At 50.3% G+C, this 19,847-nt stretch overlaps 2 protein-coding genes across 2 annotated transcripts in view; both read left to right on the forward strand.

The window, feature by feature from the left end:
- Positions 1-3,404, forward strand: part of LOC144146905 (spliceosome associated factor 3, U4/U6 recycling protein-like) — a 58,844-nt gene extending 55,440 nt beyond the window's left edge. Inside the window, exons 22-23 of the mRNA XM_077678866.1 lie at positions 91-284; positions 3,076-3,404. Coding sequence (XP_077534992.1) covers positions 91-284; positions 3,076-3,265 — 384 coding nt within the window. The 3' untranslated portion in view covers positions 3,266-3,404. The remainder of the gene's footprint in view (positions 1-90; positions 285-3,075) is intronic.
- A 2,515-nt stretch (positions 3,405-5,919) lies between these two features.
- Positions 5,920-19,847, forward strand: part of Ssh (Protein phosphatase Slingshot) — a 307,781-nt gene continuing 293,853 nt past the window's right edge. Inside the window, exon 1 of the mRNA XM_077678870.1 lies at positions 5,920-6,176. Coding sequence (XP_077534996.1) covers positions 6,099-6,176 — 78 coding nt within the window. The 5' untranslated portion in view covers positions 5,920-6,098. The remainder of the gene's footprint in view (positions 6,177-19,847) is intronic.

Raw genomic sequence — 19,847 nt, forward strand, 5'->3', positions numbered from 1 at the left:
CTTTACTCAATCACACCTGGTCCTAGGCTGTGCTGGGTGGTGAATTCCAGTGGCTTAGTATCAGGAGTGCCTTTCTCCCCCCCTGTGCAGACGTCGGCCACGGTGGCCCTGGTGCAGACGGACGGCATGTCCCTGGGCGGCCAGACCCTGCAGGTGGCCATCAGCAATCCCCCGGCCAGGGGGCCCCGACCGCAGCAGCAGGGGGAAGGGGGAGGGGATGGCAGGCGCTTCCCACTGGCCTCCCAGGTGGCCTCCCTGGGCGGCGGACCAAAGGAGACCGGCCTGTCAGTAGTGGCCACTCTTTCTCTCCCTTGGCTGCGTGCACGCCTCTTGTCGCTCCTTAAAGGAGCCATGAAGAGAAAACACAAGTTTGGTTCATTCAAAAGATTGTCTCGTTAGAATCATACTGACACCACTTTTAACGTAAACTTCGCTCAAATAAGCTACATAATTAGGAAAAACGGGAATGGTCATGCGACCCACCAGCTCATTTCCCGCAACAGAACCTGTGATGTCACATGAGCTAAGCTCTGCGATTTGCGGAGGCTGGCAGAAGCAGACGCGAATTAGGTAGAGCTTACAAACTAGACGAACGAGCGATTTGCGCTTAAATTTAGGGCACATTCTTTAGAAAGCAATAAGAATGATGGGACAAACAGTGGAAGTTACGAAAGCACATGTAAACATAGAAGTACTGATGCGTTCTGCTGTTCGTACTGCGCACAGCATGCTTTGGTTTAGCTGCACAGCACTACGGGGCTTGGGGTTGTCTCAGACGACACTGGCCGATTGACGCAAGCAACGGTGTCTTACGTGACCCCATTTGTCGAGCGAGCACTGTTTCAGGGAACGAATATTTTCTCCCAGAACAAAAACAAGCCAGGTTTAAATGCGGGCAAAAACAAACCAAACGCTTGCCACGGTATGGTGGCGCCATCTAGGTTACGGAACGTAAAGAAACGCGGGAACAAACCAACACCGCTGTGCAGGGTGGAGACAACCTTTGAACGGTCCCGTGCCGCCGCAATTGGGCCAACGGGCTCAACGCGTTATTCTTTTCGTTTCCCATGAGACCTAGCAACACGAAACAGACAATATGATTCAAACTTCTTCAGTAAACCACGTTGCGGCGATAATTTTAGCGCGGTTTTGACACAATCACTTGCTTCGGCGGCGAGTGAGCAACCGAACATGGCGGCGCCAGCGTTACGTGTCTCTACCCTGTACGGCGGATGCGTGAATGAAGGTACTCTAGGCTGCAGAGCGGTCGGTTCCTGTGATGTCACTTGGGACAACGAAAACGCACGATTGAGCGGGAAAATCAAAATTTTAACCTAAATTGTTTAATTTCTCAGTGAATAAAGCACCGTTTGTATCCGGACAAGCGCTGGGGGCACTATAAAACACGAAATCTTTCGAATAAAACCAACTTGCATTTTCTCTTCATGGCTCCTTAAAGGGGCCATGCAGACAAAACGCAAGTTTGTTTTATTCAAAAGATTTCGTGTTTTATAGTGCCTTCGTGCTTGTCCGGAAGCAAACGATGCTGTATTCACTGAGAAATTATTCTCTTCGGGTTAAAATTTTGATTCTCCTGCCGAATTGGGTGTTTTAAAGGGACCCTGCAACACTTGCCATCGACTACTAGTAATGTATTTTGGGATAAAGTCTATTGTCCCAGAAATCTCCTCCCGCAAGAATTATGAAAATCCGTTCACAATTAACGAAACTGTGCGCGATGAGAAATCGCACATAGTTGTTCCCTCTCAACTCGACCGCGGACAACGCGACGAAAGCTGCGCGCTCTCTCCCGGAGAGGGGGGCGGCTTGCGGCATTCTCTTCGGTGGCCTTCGATATATCACATGCCGGGTAGTTTTCTCCATTTCTCCGCAACGCGGAGGGGCCTATTTCCGGTCTGGTGCCCCAAAAAAGCAGGCATGGGTGCCTGCTCGCAAGTGCGCGCTCGGGCTGGTAGGGCGTTTTTGAAGCAATAAACGTTTGTAGTCGAGTGGTCCCGTTGAAAGGGAAGTATTGAGCTCATCACTCAAACTCCGCGCGCACTCAAAACACAAAAGAAACGGCAAAACTGTGCCTACAGGTTCAGGCATAGAAGAGGTTCGTACACAGCGATGGCGACGACGGAAATGAGAGAATCTACCCGCGAAGTTGACCAGTGACAGCCGATCGGGCAGCCATGGCCTATGTGACGTCCCTCAGGCCATGCATAATGAGGACAACTGAAGAGAGAGCGGTTTGTTTTTCCGCGTCTTTCACATCGATTTGCGCGCTCACCGCTTCACGTGCACGTGTAATATTTGGCTCAGGTATTCCTGGCAGTGTAATCTAAACGTTGCGCAGGTTTACTTGCACTGCTCAAAGAGTGTTGCAGGGTCCCTTTAAAATGCTTCCGCGTGTGAGACGAAGACAACATGCGGCCAGTCTGTCTCATCATTAATTGCTTAAATCCGGTTCAACGCAAGAGAGGGCGCCACCGCCTCAGAAAGCACGTGATTTCTCCTCCCACCGGTGCTTCTCCGGCACTCAATCAGCGCGCGTCGTGTGGCAAGAGAGACTTACAATCGTCGAATACACTTATACATTGCATACTTCATGTTAGTGGAGATACGATACCCAGGGATTTTTTTAAACTCTGATCGCATGCTTGGCCCCGGAATTCGCCAGATTTGCACATTTGGTCACACTGATTGGTCCATCTGACTTCTAAAGCATTCAAGTGAAGCCCACCTTCGCGATCGCTGCGCCGCCTGTCGTCGTTCTTCTGCTCCAAATCAAGGTGGTTGTGCTCCAAAATCGAGATTTCGCTGCTACAAAAACTGCTCCCAAATATGATTCAGCTGTCTCACCCCTGGACCAGTGAACACGTCTGCCAGTAAAGTCAGAATGGGGAACGGGGCTCCTCTTAATGGTGTCCACGCGTAAGTGTCCGTATTGCATAGGTGTCAAACGTTTCACAATGGGCAAAACTATGTACCATACCAAGACCTAAGCTACCCCTTATCCTATTTGGTTCTTCATGCGGACTGCCTCTTTTCACTTTCTCCCTCGAATCGCAGGAGGGGCCGCGGTCGTACCCAGGTGTCACTCATGCCCAGAGCTGTGCAGCAGCGCTCCTCAACCGCTGTGGCCAAGAAACCCCAACAGCAGCAGCAGGAGCAGCCCATGGACACCTCGGCCGAATCCCCTGCAGAAGGCAGCAAAGGCCTGAGCAATGCCGATTTCCGGAGCATGCTCCTCAACAAGTGACGCCCCGTGTCTCAGCACGGCGGCGTGATGCGCCACCATTCTCTGGTGATGTCTGTAGACGTCACCAACCCACCCATCAGCAGACATCCTGCGTAGACATCGTTGATATAATTCACGCAATAAAGACATTGCCGTCAAATGTCGTATTTTGCATTTCTTCCAAACAACCAGAACGAAGGAGCTGAACAAAGAGTACCTTCTGGGTGTGATCTTGTCAGGCAGATAGATTAAAATTAACCTTGTCGTGTGTTTGTTCATAGGAAAATGTAAGACTAAAACTGCAAGTGTGTTTGAGTAGCACATCATGAAGAATTCTGCAAGATGTCTTATGCAGAAACTGTGCACATATTTATTGTTTAAATATTTACACAGTCTCTGGTGACACAGCTTGACATTTCTGTCGATTCACATGTGGTTTATCTGGAGAGAGAAAGAGAGAGAGAGAAAGCTCTTTATTAGAGGAAAGCAGACAGGTATGTCGGCATGTTAACGCCTACATGCTACTTGCGGAGTGGGGAGGAGGAAATAAAGTTGCAATAGGAAGTAATGGGGAAGGGAGAGAGAAAAGAAGGAAATAAAAGAACTAAAAAAAAGCTGGGATGTGTGTTTGGAACGGTCAGTGCGACGCATGAAAGGTCTATAGACGGTTGCACTGTGCAAGGATGTTCTGGTCCTTCTTCATCTCAGCGACACCAATGTCATTGAGGCATTCAAATAATGCGGTTAGCACTTTATGCTGACACGAGGGAGATGGCCATGGTCCCAGAAATGCTTTTAAAGACGGAGAACTGTGGTTTAGGCACTCGATCTTCTGTGCGAGGTTGTCTCTTGCTTGACTGTATGTCGGGCACTCCAGTAAAATATGCTCTATGGTTTCTGGTAAACGGCAGTTGTCACGGTACAGGTTCGAGGTTAGGCCAAGGCGATACCGGTAGGTATTTGTGAGCGCTACATTGAGACTTAATCAATGGAGCAAAATCTCTAGCCGACGTAGAAGTCTCTCCGGTAACCTTGGTGCCAAAGTTGGATCGACGTGATGCAGGAATGGGTGGTGGTTTTCCGGACGAGACCAGAAGGTGCTTCTTTCCCTGAAAACAAGCTCCTTTGCTAGTCTCGAGGCATCGGGCTTCAGGAAGAAAATGTTCCTCACGTTCCACAGTCGCAATCCTCTCTTAGCAGCCTCATCTGCTTTTTCGTTGCCTATGATGCCGCAGTGTGCAGGCATCCACTGCAGTATCACGTAGTGCCCAGCGACGCAGACTATCTGATTTAGGTAGGAGAGATCACGGTATATATGGTCGTGAATGCTGAAGCAGCTGGCACGTCGAAGAGTTTGTAGCACTGTCTTCGAGTCTGTAAAGATAACCCACTGTGCTGGCTGCTGGCGGAGAATATAGTGAAGTGCTTGTTCAAGACCAAGCACTCTCGTACCGTCCACATCTGCTGTGCTTCATGGTTTATCTGGAGCAGTCAGTCCCTACCCTATATTGTTAAAAAATATGGTTTTCCACTTAGTTCATGGCGCCATATTGACTTTAATTGCACACACCCTTGCTGAATATTTAAAGGCTGCAAAAAATTGAGTATCGAGTAAATCACAGGGGCCCCCTTACGAAGCTATGAAGATTAGTGTGTAACCGCCACTTCATCCTCTGTGTATAGAGGACGCATACCAAGATTCAGGCATCATAACAACGCTGTATCTGTGAACAGTTTTGCCATTAGCTTAAGAGAGAGTACAGTTTGTTTATTGACCCGCTGTGGTGACCCAGTGGCCCAAGTATGTGGGTTCGGTCCCGGTCGAAGTGGTTGCTTTTCTGATGAAAGTCAAATGCGAATGCACCTGTGTGTCAAAGTTTTGGCGCACATTAAATATACCATGGTGGTCAAAAATTAATCCGGAGCCCCCAAGTATGGCGCGCCTCGTAGCTTGAGTGTAGCTTCGGTCATAGAGTTTATGCTTTGGTGCGTTAAACCCCAAAAAATTGAAATTTGAATTTTGTTGCCCATTTAAATAGCTTGCCAATCTGTAATTCCAAGTGTATTTTATAAATTGAAGGAGCAGTAATAAGTATATAAATTTAAAAAGCGATGATTGGAGCACTTCGTTCCACAGCATGACCACGTACGAGGCGAGGCCGCGAGGCGTTTATTTGCGTTCAATGGTAATGTCATCAGTTATTTGGCGGCCACAGGCAGCAATTCCGCGCCCTGGTCAAGGCAGCAGCGATGCCATCGTACTTCTTGGCAGCATTTAGCCGTTCACATTACTTGTTTAACTTTATGTTCGCTTCCCCACGCATGTCGATCAGTTCGTTTATTGCGACAAACACCGCGCAACAACAAAGCGCCATTACAAATGTTACGCAAGAAAGAAGGGAGCGACCTGGGGCCCTATTACGCGCGCTATCAGCAAGACGGAATTCCGGCAAGGCGCGCCAAGGAAGCAAGGTTGGCAAGGTCGCCTGCTTATGATTTATTACACAAGCGATATCCACTTCCACCACCTTGCGGCCGGCGTAGAGAAATGAGAAACGGCCATGAAGCTGCGGATATGACGCGCCGCCGCCTTTTTGTTGCCTTCTCGGCGTTCTCCTCTCCGCACTTCCTTTCCGGCGCGCGCGCATGCGCAGTTGCTGCGGCACCCGGGAAAGCAAAAAAATTACGAAAGCGAGAGAGTGCTTGGGAAGATGGCGGACTGGTAAGATTTGAGCTGTGCCGTGACACCCCAAACATTTGGCCGAGCATGGGTGTACAGTACTCGAGGAAACGTCACCGGCTCTGAACGGAGTGTGTGAGTGCCCTCGGATAAAGTGCGCGCAGTTTCGACGACATGTCTCTGGTGACAGTGCTACGTTCTCCGTGTCGCACCACGGATAACTCTCCGACGGACGAACAGCCTCAGCCAGCTGTAAGTCAGACAAATGCCCCCCCGCTCTGTTCTTTGCGTTACAAATCACGCGCTGTACGCTGTTAGCCAAGCGGCTGACTTCTCCAAGCTCCGACAAACGCTCCTCGTCCCGTCGTGCGCAGGGAAATGCGGCCCGCGCCGCTGTTTGACAGGCAGCGATTGGGTTGTTTTTGCGGCGACAGAACTAGCGGTTTTACCGTGTTTTGCTTTCGCTTTTGCTGTGTTCGCTTTAAAACTGCTTTGGGCCCACCCTGCAAGAGCCCTGAGATTGCTATCTGCGCGAAAAACGTTTGCCAATTTTACGAGTGTGCGGACGACTGGATGCGCAGTTCTGCGGTGGCTCGGACGGGCAGCCGTGAGCGCTCGCAGCGTTCTATAAATGTTCGCGTGCAGTCGACACCGGGGGTTATAATTAGCGAAGGGTCTTCGCCGCAGAGTCTAAACGCTTTGGCGTCTGTTTTGGAAGCGTCTCGACCGCGGCGAGCCTCGTTGGAACGGGCGTTGGTATCCGCTCGTCCTGCGCTGCCATACATTCGTCGGCGTCCTAAAGCAGGTTGCCCAATGGCACACGGCCGTCGTCTGTCACCGCTACTCAGCTGACGACGTTTTCAGCCATTGTACCAATTGTACTGCTCGAAAGAGCCTTGAGTCGTTTCGCTAAAACAGACGGCTCGATCGCAGTTTCGCGCTGTGTGTGCCCGCACTGGAATACATCCCCTAGCAGAATGCAAACAAAACTGAACGGCGCTCGAGCGACTGCTTCGAGAGTTCGTAACTTATCTGTTGGGGCTGTTACCCGTTTTCTGTGGCAAAACACGTCGCGAAGCTCTGAAACTTGATGCATTCTTCGCCTTGAGTGTGCAGTTTCAACCTTCAGAGCGAAGTCGCTTTTCAGTCCCGCTGAGCACTTCCGTCCGTGCAGACAAGTTTCAACTGGGGCGATGTCACTGAATGCGCAATTGTGTAAACGCGGGTGTAATACGTCGGTGAAATTACTACTTCATCGAGGGACATCTTGCTACGATGGGGCAAAAAAAAAAAAAAAAAGGCGAGGAAACTCGCACGAAATTCAATTGTCACATCGCAGCAACTTTTCACGCTTTCAAGGAAACCAGCGTTTCTGTCGAAAGGTTGGTTTGTACTAAAATCATAGGTTGGAGTTCTTCGGTTGCGGCTAACAACGTAGACCGCAAGATAAAACGCAAATATTAAAGCTACGCATTAACACACCTGCGCAGAAAGAAAGAAAAACCAGCACGAACGCGTTCACCCCTCCCGCGGAGTCGGCGATACGCGAAACGCAGCTGCGTTCATTCACGAGCGCCACAACCTTTCAAGTAGTGCGCGCTTACGTCTGTGAGAAAGAACACCCGCGAGCCCTGCGAACGCGGCTTTCGTCATCATTCCTGGAGGCCGGCTTCGCTTTCCCCTTGTTTATGCGATTGCGAGCATTCTCGCCTGCTTGAAAGGTCGCTTGGCTTCCTGCGCTAGCCTCGTGACCCGTATGATTAGTACTCATCAGCGTACTGTGCCTAATTTATCAAGCTAGCCTCGCTCTACGCGGTACACTTTATCGCGCGCACTGAACAATCAGAGGGAGAGAGATAACGGTTGCAACTACCGCACTGCATAGCAGCATTTTTTTAAAGCACTTCTGTGTGCAGAAGACAAAACAAAAACTAGGCAAACTATAAGCAGGTGGAATCGTCGGCGTCGCTGGTGCAGGTAGATGAAAAACGTATCGCGTACTTGTATTGAGCTTTATAGCGATTATCGACAAGCAAAGAGCCTTCAAAACAATTTAGTGCACAATAGCTGTTCTCGTCGACTAACAAGAAGGCTGAGAGAGAGAGAGAGAGAGAGAGAGAGAGAGAGAGAGAGAGAGAGAGAGGGGGGGGGGTTTGGGAGAAGAACGTGTTTGTGTGTGGAGGGGGGAATATGATGCTACAGTAATGACTAATGAGTTATTGGTGAGTATTTTCTTGCTGTGAATGAAATGGCTACGTGATGCTGGAAGCGTGATGACGGCCAGTATTTGTGAGAGGAGTGCGTGTAGTGGGCTACAAGATTTCGGCGTGCGAAAAGTATACATGGGGGCCCGAAGAAATGTTCTCGTCACGTGGACGCAAACTTTACATGACGTGCCTTGGTAGTGTGGAGGGAGCGAATTACTTCTTGGAAATATAAATGTACGATTGAGAGGTAAATTCGTGCAATTTTCAGGCATCTGTGCGGAGAACGGACATTTTCTCAGCCTTCGCCGCAGCTATCTTGGCGGTGGGACTAAAGCCGTTTACAGAAGCATGTCCGCTTTTAACGCTGTCAGTATCAACGTTACTACCTATCTAGTAACGTTGGTCAGTTATCGTGTCTAGAGGGTTTCATTATCACGAAGCCCCGCTCCTTTGGCAGCTGCAGTGACGTCAGTTTAATTTAACTGTATAGTTGAAATCCGATTTTACGAATTTACCGATTTAACGAACAAATTCGGATTCCTCCCGTAGTTGCCCATAGGCTGAATGCTTTTACGAACTCGAAATAACGAAACAAACTTCGCCGCCGAACCCGATTTAACGAAGCATTCCGGGAATAAGGATGCATAGAAATGGCGTCTAGAATGTTTGGCAGCGTGCTGCAAGCACACGAGCTGGCAGTGTGCTGTTAGCTCGTGTTGCGGGTTCCTCAAGCCCGCAAGAGCAGGAAGGGGCATCGCAGAGCTGTTGGCAAGAGCTTGGTCGGCGTGACGAGGTGGCCGCAGATAAGGACTTTGGCGACTTCGTGAACGCCGGCGAGGAGATAGTGCAGCTTGTTTTCGGCGCACAAGAGGAGTCTGAAGAGGCGAATGATCCGGATACTGTCGAAGCTCCCGTGCCCTCACCAAGCCAGTTGACGGACGCCGTCGACCTTCTGAGGCGGTTTTCTGGGGCACACGAGGGTGTCGAGCACGCTTTGACTTCCCAGGCCAGCTACGAGAAGTGTGTGCTCACAAAGGGCGCGCAGGCGAAAATCACAAGCTTTGTCTCGAGGCAATAAATTTGTCATTCTCTCGATTGTGCGAAGGTCCCGATTTAACGAAACAATTTGAGGGTCCCGGTGACTTCATTAAATCGAGGTTCAACTGTAACGCACGCACACGTGCAAACGGCGGAAAACCCGTTAGGACAGTATACGTGAAACAGGGCTGTATGGTGCAGTGCAAAGTTGCTGCAAGCAGTTACTGAGAAATCATTAAAAAAATTATCCATTCATTAATTTATAATACTGTTAACCCAGAGATGCGTAGTTGCAGGATGGGAGCACAAAAAGGATCCACGCAAATAGTAAATTACGAAGGTCATAAGATTTCTCGATGTTGCGAGCAGCAGCTCGACGTTATAATAAAAAAATAGACCACACATGCTGTCCAAATACACGCGCGCAGAAGAGCGCGTGATGCATTGTCTCTTTGAGGCGGAACTTAGTACCGCCCTGGAAGCCTGCACTTACAAGTATGACCGCGTCATGCGACCAACAAGAAGCACACACGCGTTGGAAAACGGAGCACTAGTACATTCGGCACAATTATTCAAGGAGCCGTTTTAGATTTTCTTCATGTGACTTAAGCGAGGAACAAATGATTGTGAACTCGGGCAGCATATTCCACTCTTCGGCAGCACGTGGGAAGTAACTGAACTTACAGCAGTCGCTACGTGCGGATATATGCTATGGCGCTGTCTGGAGTGTTCCTGCGTGTTAAATAAGGAAAAAACCAGAATAGTTTAGTTTAAACTGTGAATTAACTGAAGGGAATTTCAGTCTCAATCCTCGACCTAATTTCCAAACTTTCGAGGCCCGCTGTTCTCCAAAGCTCAGTAGGTGAATAATGCCGGTAATATTTATTAAAAATAAACCTTGCACTAAGCTGGTCGACCGGGCGGTGACGGCGGCGTCTTCTCGCGGCCTTCTGGACATAGGAGGCTGACCACACCCCTTCCCTTACCCCTTTGCTCTATGAGAAACGTTTGTTCATCATCATAATCATCGCGCTAGGTCCCTGTATTTGTGATATTTTATTGCAGTTCGACTGCGTAACGTTCCCATACAATTTTAGAAGGTTCAGTGATAGGCCTGACTAGGGTTTTGTAAGCTGGGCGCTTGATATTTTTTAAGGTTCAGTGATAGGCCTGACTAGGGTTTTGTAAGCTGGGCGCTTGATATCAGAAGGAATGCTATGCCTTGGTAGCCTTTTCCAACGTCGGGCGTAATTAAATATCGCAATATATTTATAGTTGTGCACGCGCTTCAGCCTAGTACCGCAAATATCGTAGTTATTTTCTAGAGGTGCTTCCTTCTTAGGTAAAGACATACGAACTACTTTTTGTGCGAGTCATTTGCCATTATTCGCACCAATGCTTTTTTTTTTTTTTTAGGGTTGTTGCTTAAGTTGGTCATGATCAGTCTCGATTGTGCTATAAACAACACAAAGCAACCTTATTGGAACAGTGGCACGATTTGGTAGTTCGTTTATGAATAATAAAAATAAGAGAAGACCCAGCACACTCCCCTGGGAAACTCCAGAATTCGGAGCAACCGATCTAGGCTGTCTTTTATTTGAACGAACTGCTGGCGAGAGCTGAGATCAGACGCAAACCATAAAACGCAGATCACGCACAATGTCGTGCAGTGGTGCACTGGTGTCTTGTGGAATGGGAAAAGCAGAGTTCGGTCTTCACTGCGAAATAAAGCGCTACGTTGAGGAGCTTTCAGCACCGCTTTTTTCTTTCCCCTCGTCTGTGGGCAGAAGAAAATCATTAGAACCGCTTTTTACGACTACTTTACGATTTTTAAAATACCATAGTGTTTCTTGGGCTGCTTAAAAATTTTGGCCTGGCTGTACCCCAATTCAGCCAACGGGCCAAAAAGAATTGTGAAGCGAGAAGTTTATATGGGCAAAACCTTTACGAGCCACCAAATCTGGAAACGTGCTTGGTACTTGTCAACATTGTTGCTCAAAAAGAAAACATTAGACATCTTTGAGGGAAAAAATTAATGCGCAAGTGGCACTAGGCAGCGTTCTTTGATTTGAAAATAAACGAGCTGTTGATATTTGCGATAGCAAATATACAAATGCGCGTTTAACGCAGTGTCTTGACTGAAAAATACAAAAAGGCGCACGCGCGAGGCTCGACGTTGTGGTTGCATGCGTTCCAACAGTCGCGAAAGGCTCCAAGAGGTGGCGCAGGAGCACTCAAAGGCGGGAAAATTTAATTTACTTGAGCTAACCTCCACCGTGCGGCCGTGGGAGAAGCGAGACGGAAAGGGAAGAGCGTGGTCAGGGGAGGGTAGCAGAGGGTGTTACAGGGCAGGGCGGCTGAAAACTATCGTCTTTCGTCGACATTTGCAGCGGAACGAGGAGATGCGCGGCCATTTTTTTATTTCGCATTGGAAAGCGTATTGCGAATTGGTGTGGTTATTTGAATCGTCGCCGCTTTTTATTTATTATCACGGAAATTAATTATGTGCACCCTTTTTTAAGAAACAAAAATTGTCTGTTCGTACGTACTATTATGAGCAATATATGAAAGGGAACACAGGAACGCGTGGCAAACAGCCTCGAAACAGGCTCGGGACGATACGCGATGGTGCTGTGAAAAATCAAAGGGGAAGGAGGGCGCTCTTCCACTAACGGTTGGCAGCTTGCGTCATTTCGCCGATAATATAGTATCGCTCGACAGCCGATAAGACGCACGGCGGGCATGGGAACAGTTGTTAGAACAGCGTCCCCCTTTCCACTTTGTTTCCGACGGCGGCCGCTGCGTATCACGCATAGCTGGGTCTGAGGGTGTTTTCCATGCGTTCCTGTGTTCCCTTTCATATTGTTCATAATAGTACATCGCGGCATCCCTATCGTCGTCACATTGTGGCCCAGCTCTCGTGAGGTAGTGGGGGATGACTATGCATATGGCTACTAAATAGGCCACTTTTATTAAAGCCGGTAGTCTTCCTTTGGTTACTTACACGCGGAAATTTTGCTCTGTCTGTCTGTCCCTTGATGCAACCGCCCGTCCAAAAAAAAAGTTAACGCAATTCTTGTACGAGACGTTTATGTAGGCAAAGCGTCTCCAAACCACTGCGTTTGGTAGCATACTGCATGCTTGTCAACACTGTTCGGCAAAAATGAAAGAAACATTAGCATATCTGAGGGAAAACGTGAATAAGTAAGTCGTATAGCAGCGTTCTCTCAATCAAGAACGGGCGTGGGCGTACAGTAAGCATTTTTGCAGCATTTTTCTTCACGCCATACTCACGCGCTGCTCAGCGCTCTTTCTTTCCGCTGGTCGAGTACAATCGGCAGCTGCAGGGCGAATCAATCATTCAATTAATTTGCAAGCGATAATCTCGAGGCGGCTGCCAGAAACCCGTCTGGAAGAAGGCCGCGTATGCACGAGAGCGAGTCACGGCCAAGGCTTATCTGCGGCACTGACATCCCGGAAACAGCGGTTGGCGTGCGGTTATATATGCCGTGCGTGTGACGCCCGTAACTTGAGACCGCTAACCTTGGGTAGCGCTTTTCGTGCTCACGTGCAATAGATTGCTCGCGCGCGCGCGCGCGGCATTGTATCGCGTATCCATCGGGCCGCGAAACGTGCCTCGGGCCACTCTGGTCGGCTGTGGTTATGTATACGCGATTCCCCGCGCTGATTACATGACGCGCATTTGCCGCGATAAGCTCGGTTGCTGGGGAGAGGAGAAACGAGCTTTTATTGAACGTGGGAGTCGCGTGGGGGGGCCGGGAGATTGATTGATTGTGGGGGTTTAACGCGCCGACGCAACGCAGGCGATGAGGCGCGCCGTAGTGGAGGGCTCCGGATTAATTTCGACCACCTGGGGATCTTTATCGTGCGCCGAAATCTCGTACACACGGGCGTTTTTGCTTTTCGCCTCCATCAGAAAAGCGGCCGCCGCGGCCGGGAATCGAACCCGCGACCTCGTGCTCAGTAGCGCAACGCCTTAGCCACTGAGCCACCGCGGCGGGTGGGGGCCGGGAGAGGAGAGATCCACCCGATGTGCCCGTTTTGATTATCCGTGATGCGTGCGTGCAGCGCGTTGCTGCAGTTTCAGCAACGATTCAGTTTCAGCTGCAGTTTCAGCAGTTTCAGCAGCAATGGGTACTGCACAAGTTGCGGGACTGCATACGGGGAATTTTCGGAGAAAAAAAGTCAATTTGAGGGCGGGAGGGTGTATTTGATATGACCGAGCAACGCGGGCGCGAAATAGCCTGGAACTTCCGTGCATACGGATAGCGTTTCGCTGGTGTTAACCAACCAACCAAAGCGGGGAAGAATAGGACGACACTGGCTGGAGAACGGAATGAAGCGGAAGGAAAGGGTCGGTGACAGCAGCGTTTAAGGCACGGGAGCAAAATGGGCGCCAATAAAACTTGGTAGGGAACAGCGTCAGCTGGAAGAGGATCGTGCGGCTGTGGTTCACTTCCGAAGGGCCGAGCACACGTGCGGAGAGCGACGCGTTTCCGCTCGCGTTTTCACTCTCCGGAAACCGGTCCGGCAGCGGTGAGGAGCACCAACACGTGGTGTTGGGAGCACGCACGAAGACTGCAGGACCGGCTTTGGAGAGGGGAAAAAATGCGTGCGGAAACGCGTCGCTCTCCGCACGTGTGCTCGGCCCCTTGAATGACACAGTGGAGTCGCTGGTGCCTGCATTGCGTATGAATGGTCCTCACTGATGTCGACACGCTGCGTGCTTATCTCTTCCTCCTCCCCCTAGATTGTTCCCATCACTTGCCATATCGTCTGTTTTGACTGCACTGAGATTTCATCGAGTTGTGTTACTACGGCATGGTCGTTCTCGAGCTGGTCGTCAGGGCGTCCCGCATAACGACACCACCAGAAGAACGCTTACAACTTGTGAGGGGTGACGAAATTGTGTGTGCGGAGGGGACTAATGATCCCAGGGCATAATCGGCGAGTAAATTCAAATATCGAATGGAGCATGTGTGCAGTGCGGGAGATAGGGGCGAGTGTGGCAAGTTTACGGCGGGGACGCCGTTCAGCCCGAAAGCATTTAATTTATAAACAACAACAAAAAGAAACAGAGCCAGCAAATAGTGTATACGTGCGCTTGGAACCATAATACATCGTTATTTCAGGCTATATTTATGAGACGATAGTATTCTTTCTGAATGTTTTTCATCGCGGGGGGGGGGGGGGGGGGTGGATGGAGCTTAGAAGTTTGCTTCACAACCTCCTTGGGCTTCACTCGCACAGGGCGGGTCTTGCACATCATTCTAGCATATTAACGAAATTGTAAGTATGTGCAGCCTTGTTTATGCCGGCAGGGCAGTTCAGTAAGGGATTACGATTGTGTGTATCGCACGTATTGCAGCACGCCTTTGGGGTATGCGTAAGCAGCAGCCAGTGAACTTTGGTGATTCTTGTGTGCTGACCATTGCAGTAAGGCTCCGCAGTTGTAAATTGTGCGAGTCGGAGTTTGACTGGTTCGCAGTGTTCGTTATGAACGTGCAGGCAATATCGTGGACGACGGCCTTACGAGACTGGCTTGTGAGATTGCCACCATGGACGGCGTCCGAAAAAAAAAAAAACTGATACAGTCAATACCGGATATATCGAACTCCAAGGGGATCGAAAATAAGTTCGATATATCGATAATTTGATATATGAAATGTTTGCTTTCGCGTAGGATTTCCAAGGGGATTTTGGACTGTTCAATATATGCTATAATTCGATATATCTGGGTTCGATATATCCGGGATCGACTGTTAGCACCAGCAAGCACTCCGAAAACTAATGACCGTGGTGCCGCATTCTTGCGCTCCTTGCTTCGACTCTCTCTCTCCCCCTCTTCTCCCCCCTCTCGTGAGCTACGTCACTGGGTTCGCGTTCAGTTTTGTAGGTGCCACCATCACGTATTATCTAGCGCGCCCACGCTATGAACTGTCAGCGATCGTGAGGTTAGCCGGCTTTTCTTTGCCTCGAACAACACCCCTCCCCGCGTTTCCGTCATTTCAAGATGCATGCGCGCAGCGAGCGCTTTCGAAAGCCAGCGCAGCGGCGCGCTGTTTCTTGCTGCTGCTGCCGCCCGGCTGTGTTGCTCGTTCGTCGCTGAGAAAGTGGGCCGACAGGGATTGATTCAGGCGGAGGAGGGGGTTGTTCGTCGGCGTTTCCGGTGTTGCATTTTCTTCTCGTCGGCTTTCTCCGAGGCGGGAAACGTGATGGCCCCGCTCTTCATCCTTTTCCCGAGCTCGTCTGTCCACACGTCGTCGGAAGACGAATTTGACGGGCTTGTCGCGCGTATAGACGTGTGTGCGCGTCTCTCGTTCGCGTCTTTGGAAGTGTCGGCGCGCCGTCTATGCCGCACGTCCGGCCCAATTATGCCGAGAAGCTGTAAATATGTCACCCGCGAGTACACGGCGCGCGGAGTTGGACGTGAAGCGTGTGTGTGTTCTCATTCCCTCCAATTGTATTGGCCCGGTTCCTGTCTGCAGAACTATCGCGGTGCGATACAGCTCCTTCCTGAGCGACAGCTTTGCGTGTGCGGTTCTCAGGCCGCGTGATAAATTTGTGTGCGGTCAGGTCGGTTGTGGCCGTTATGCCAGTCAGTGGCGCATACGAGGCAGCAGAAGCTCTCCGCACTTGGAGCCGTAGCACGCTGCGGAACGTTTATCTGCTTTTGTCATCGCGGAGTGTCTGTCTCTAACGATTGGTTAGTGGCTGTAAAATCAGTTACCTCGAGGCATCGAGCTTTCATAAAGGAAGCGGAATCGGTGCTGCAGAGGGACCTACTCAGTGCGCATTAATTTTGTTTTAGAGCAGCGTCGTGGCATCTCTTCCTTCATGTTACTAAGTGGACCGAAATATGAGCTCGCTGCTTTCAGCTGATATGACATGTTGCCACGAAGTCCCATCTTTCCTTGCAGCCTCCGTTATTCTAGCGTGAAAGCGCTGCTTTATAAGCACGCCTACCTAAATTTCGGCTCTGTTTGTATGAACTTTTTGTGAGCTAGCGAAAAGAAAGAAAAGACGCCGCCGGTGTCGAACCGGGGTTCTCTACGTTGAGGAGCCGATGCCGGCTAGTCGTATTCTACAAGAAAGGCGTGAGACGTGATGTCTGCGGAGCGCGCGTTGCTGTAGTATACGCCTCGAGCTTCGCGATCGCTGCGCCGCCTGCCGCCGCTTCTCCGCGGCGTTGACGGGATGTGCGCTGCGCGGCTGATAGGGGCTCGTGCAGTGTTTTGGTTCTGTTTCGCTTCTTTTTGCCTTTCCGCCCCCTACAAAAACTTGTTATGGTGACGTCTATAAGCAAAGAGTACGTTTAGGTCACTTAAAAAGCAGCTGCGTCTTCGTAGAGCACGCGATTGCCTGCAAGAGCTACCCGGGGACGCGGTTCTGCGCGCATCGTCACCGCTCTTCCGGGCGTCGGCGACGGTAGCAGCATATCACCCGTGTCACCTCCAAATACGTTCGGCACAAATGAATTCTACTGTCGCCTCGTTTAGACCTGATACTGGCACAGTGAAAGGTTGGCTTCATTTTGCAGCGTGGACAACGAATGCGGCTTCGTTTCGAATATATACGTCGCAGAAAAATGTGTTTCGGGGATGTGATTAGCCAATCCAGGACAACAACTTATGCCTTTTATAAGAATATAAACCATGCGAAAATGTTAAGTATATTCGTTGAATATGTGCCCACGAACGCCTTATAGCAAGAACCAAGGCAATCTAATATGAAACCACGGAAAAATACATGCTGTGCAAGTGCGGAAGAAACAATAGCTCTAACGGAAATGAAAAAAATACAGTGCAGCTTCTGACATGCTAAAGACGTCCGTCGAAACTTAAGCCAGGTAGGGTCCACCAGACCAACGTACTATATGCGAAATGCACTGCTATTTCGCGAGACATAGGGAGGGGGGGGGGGGTAGCGGAGGGGGACGCTGTGTACAAATGCAGAGCGGCATCAAAGCAATGAACGTTTTAGTAATCACACACACAAATCTCGCGTTCACTGTCGTTTTGTTTTTCCACTTCAACAAACAGCTGATCGTTCGGCGGACGCATTTTTGGAAGTATATAGGGTAGGCAGTTCACAAGCGATGAAAGGTGTCGTTGGAAGAGTGTGGTACGTGATAAGGCCCTCTGATTTCAGTTTGAGCTTTATTCTTCAGGCTCCCTGTGCCATGTGACGATATTTCGAAGAAGAGTTTAGTCGCGGATACCGATTATATTCTAAGCCCATCTGCGCGCTGCTTGCAGAGGATATATGTAGCGGATAAATGTTTGCCGGCGCTCACCTCACGACAAGACGACTATTTGTCGTGTGCTGATCCCCGAGTATAATTCTGCATTATCCATCGTACTTACGTTGAATATTCCCGAAATTAACACACACTGGCTTGTAAATGAAGGTGATCAGTATCTGAGGTATATTATTGGCAAAAGTAACTGGCGTGCTGTCAGGTATGAGTGTTCCGCTGAATATGTAAGCGCACAAAACTGATTTACAGTATACCCCTAGCATGAACATCTGAGGAACCGGTGGTTACGGAGACAGTGCTAATAAATTTAGGGCAGTGTAACTACAATTAGGTTCATGCATACGCCGGTTCCGCGAAGCTGGCCTGTGATACACACCAGACCGAATATACCACACTAAGATCGTGTCAGAAACATGTACACTCTCGCAAACACATCCCATTTGCGAACAGTGACTGCTCCACATAACCATGGATTTCCAACGCCCGAAAACGCTAAATCTCAGTCGTGAACAGCCGCAAAAGCAGCGGCGACAGTGGGGAGCGGGACGGAGACTCCCGCGCCTGCTTTCGAAACGGGCCGCTAGGGGGATTTCAGTGGCGCTCCTACAGGCCGCGCTCGAGGCGTATACCGACGCTGCTTTTTCGCCTAGTCCGCAAAGGGTGATAGAAAACGGTTGAAATATGCACGAGCAGCCTAAACCACTGGCGCAGCAGATGTGGAGTAGGGTACGCGGATGTGTTACGGCCCTACGTTAGGCTTAACGTCACGCTTTGAGGTTTGGAGTCAGAGTGGCCAAAAGACGCCAAGAAAGAGGGCAAAAGTTGACGACGAAAGCGTATACAAAACCCTGCAAGGCGTGATGCTCCCGCGTCGTTCTAATGTTTGCTGCCCGCGCTGTGTCGTTGCTGGCGCAGCCGAACCGCCTCGTAATTTTCTTTTTCTCTTCCTCCAACCTATTAAGCGGGTTTTCTGCGGACGAAAGCTCTCTGCGGCTCATCTTTCGCCTACTACGCTCTCACTGCTTAACCGGGTCGGCGGCACTGGTCAGTTCGCGTTGCGCACCTCATTACGTGTTGGCCAATCTCTCTCTCTCTCTCTCTCTCTCTCTCTCTCTCTCTCTCTCTCTCTCTCTCTCTCTCTCTCTCTCTCTCTCTCTCTCTCTCTCTCTCTCTCTCTCTTCCCCACGGCACATGATGAAAGCTCCCCTGTGCTGTCGTTTCTCTGGGCTTTTACGAACTGACCACGCGCAGGAAGGGTCTCACAACGACGGCTTTCGTGCTAGCTCTTAAAACTGAAGCTAATTACGCCTTGGCCGTGTGCTCCTGGCCAATTTGACGGCCCTGTGCTTCGTTTATCTCGGCCGTTGTAGTGTAAACAGACCGACCACGCGAAAGGAGCTGGGTGGCGCGGTTTTGTTTGTCAACAAAGGAGGCGGCCTTAACTGCCGCGGGCATTTGGAGAGCGGGTGCGCGGACTGTCCTCGCATGCGCGCGTAACCCGGCGTTTATCGCTCACTGCACTCCTCATGTGACGCAACTCCATTGAGCGGCGCGACTCCAACGCGCGGCGGGGAGGCTGCGGCGACGGCGGCGCCGCGAAGGCGTGGAGGAGGTCGTCGGAAGCAGCGACTCGACCTGCGGGGCCGGCATGACCCGAGGGGTGTGCGCGCATGTAGTTTCACGGCTGACCGGCTCTCGTTACGTCGCCCCGCTGCGCTAGCTGCGGCCGTGAGACGGGCGCCCGCAGCCGTCGGCTGTAACGTATACGCGTCTGATGCAAAAGGGTAACGTAATTGGTTATGAGTACGCCAACATTCGTCCAGTCAGCTTCCCTGCAGGGCAGAATGATTGCGCGTTGGCAGCATAGGAGGCAGTGGGTCGGCTTCGCCGCCAAGCGCAGTCAGTCATGGGGGGTACAGTGACCGGGAAGGGTTCCGTGTACGTAAAATACCACTTGAACGAACGTCATTTTTACGAACTATTCGGTTGTACGAACTTTTTTCAAATCCCCCACTGAACTGCCATTGAACCCAATGCAAACGCCCTTCGGTTTAACGAAATTGAGCGCAGTGCACCTTTCAGTCATACGAACATATTCCATGGCAGCATCCTACGTCTCCCACGTCACATTGATCGCTTCAACAAATACAACGCGCACTTTTTCTGGCACATTTCTCGTTGAGAACCGCGTTTCATTGCCGCGCGACCAATAAGGGGCCCCATTTTAACTTCGAACTGGATTAGCTACCTTGATAATCTTTTAGCCAGCCAAGGTCATAGCCGTGGCCACAGCTGCAGCTTTAGCCCTAGACAACGACAAAAAAAGGCATTCGCGTGCTGGATAATCGTGGGTACCAAACGAAAACGGGAACTTTTGCGTAGGCCCATGGTTCATGA

The sequence above is a fragment of the Haemaphysalis longicornis genome, unplaced genomic scaffold, assembly GCF_048455015.1.
Source record: "Haemaphysalis longicornis isolate Haplotype H1 unplaced genomic scaffold, Haemaphysalis longicornis Haplotype H1 scaffold_7, whole genome shotgun sequence".
Taxonomy (NCBI): Eukaryota; Metazoa; Arthropoda; class Arachnida; order Ixodida; family Ixodidae; genus Haemaphysalis; species Haemaphysalis longicornis.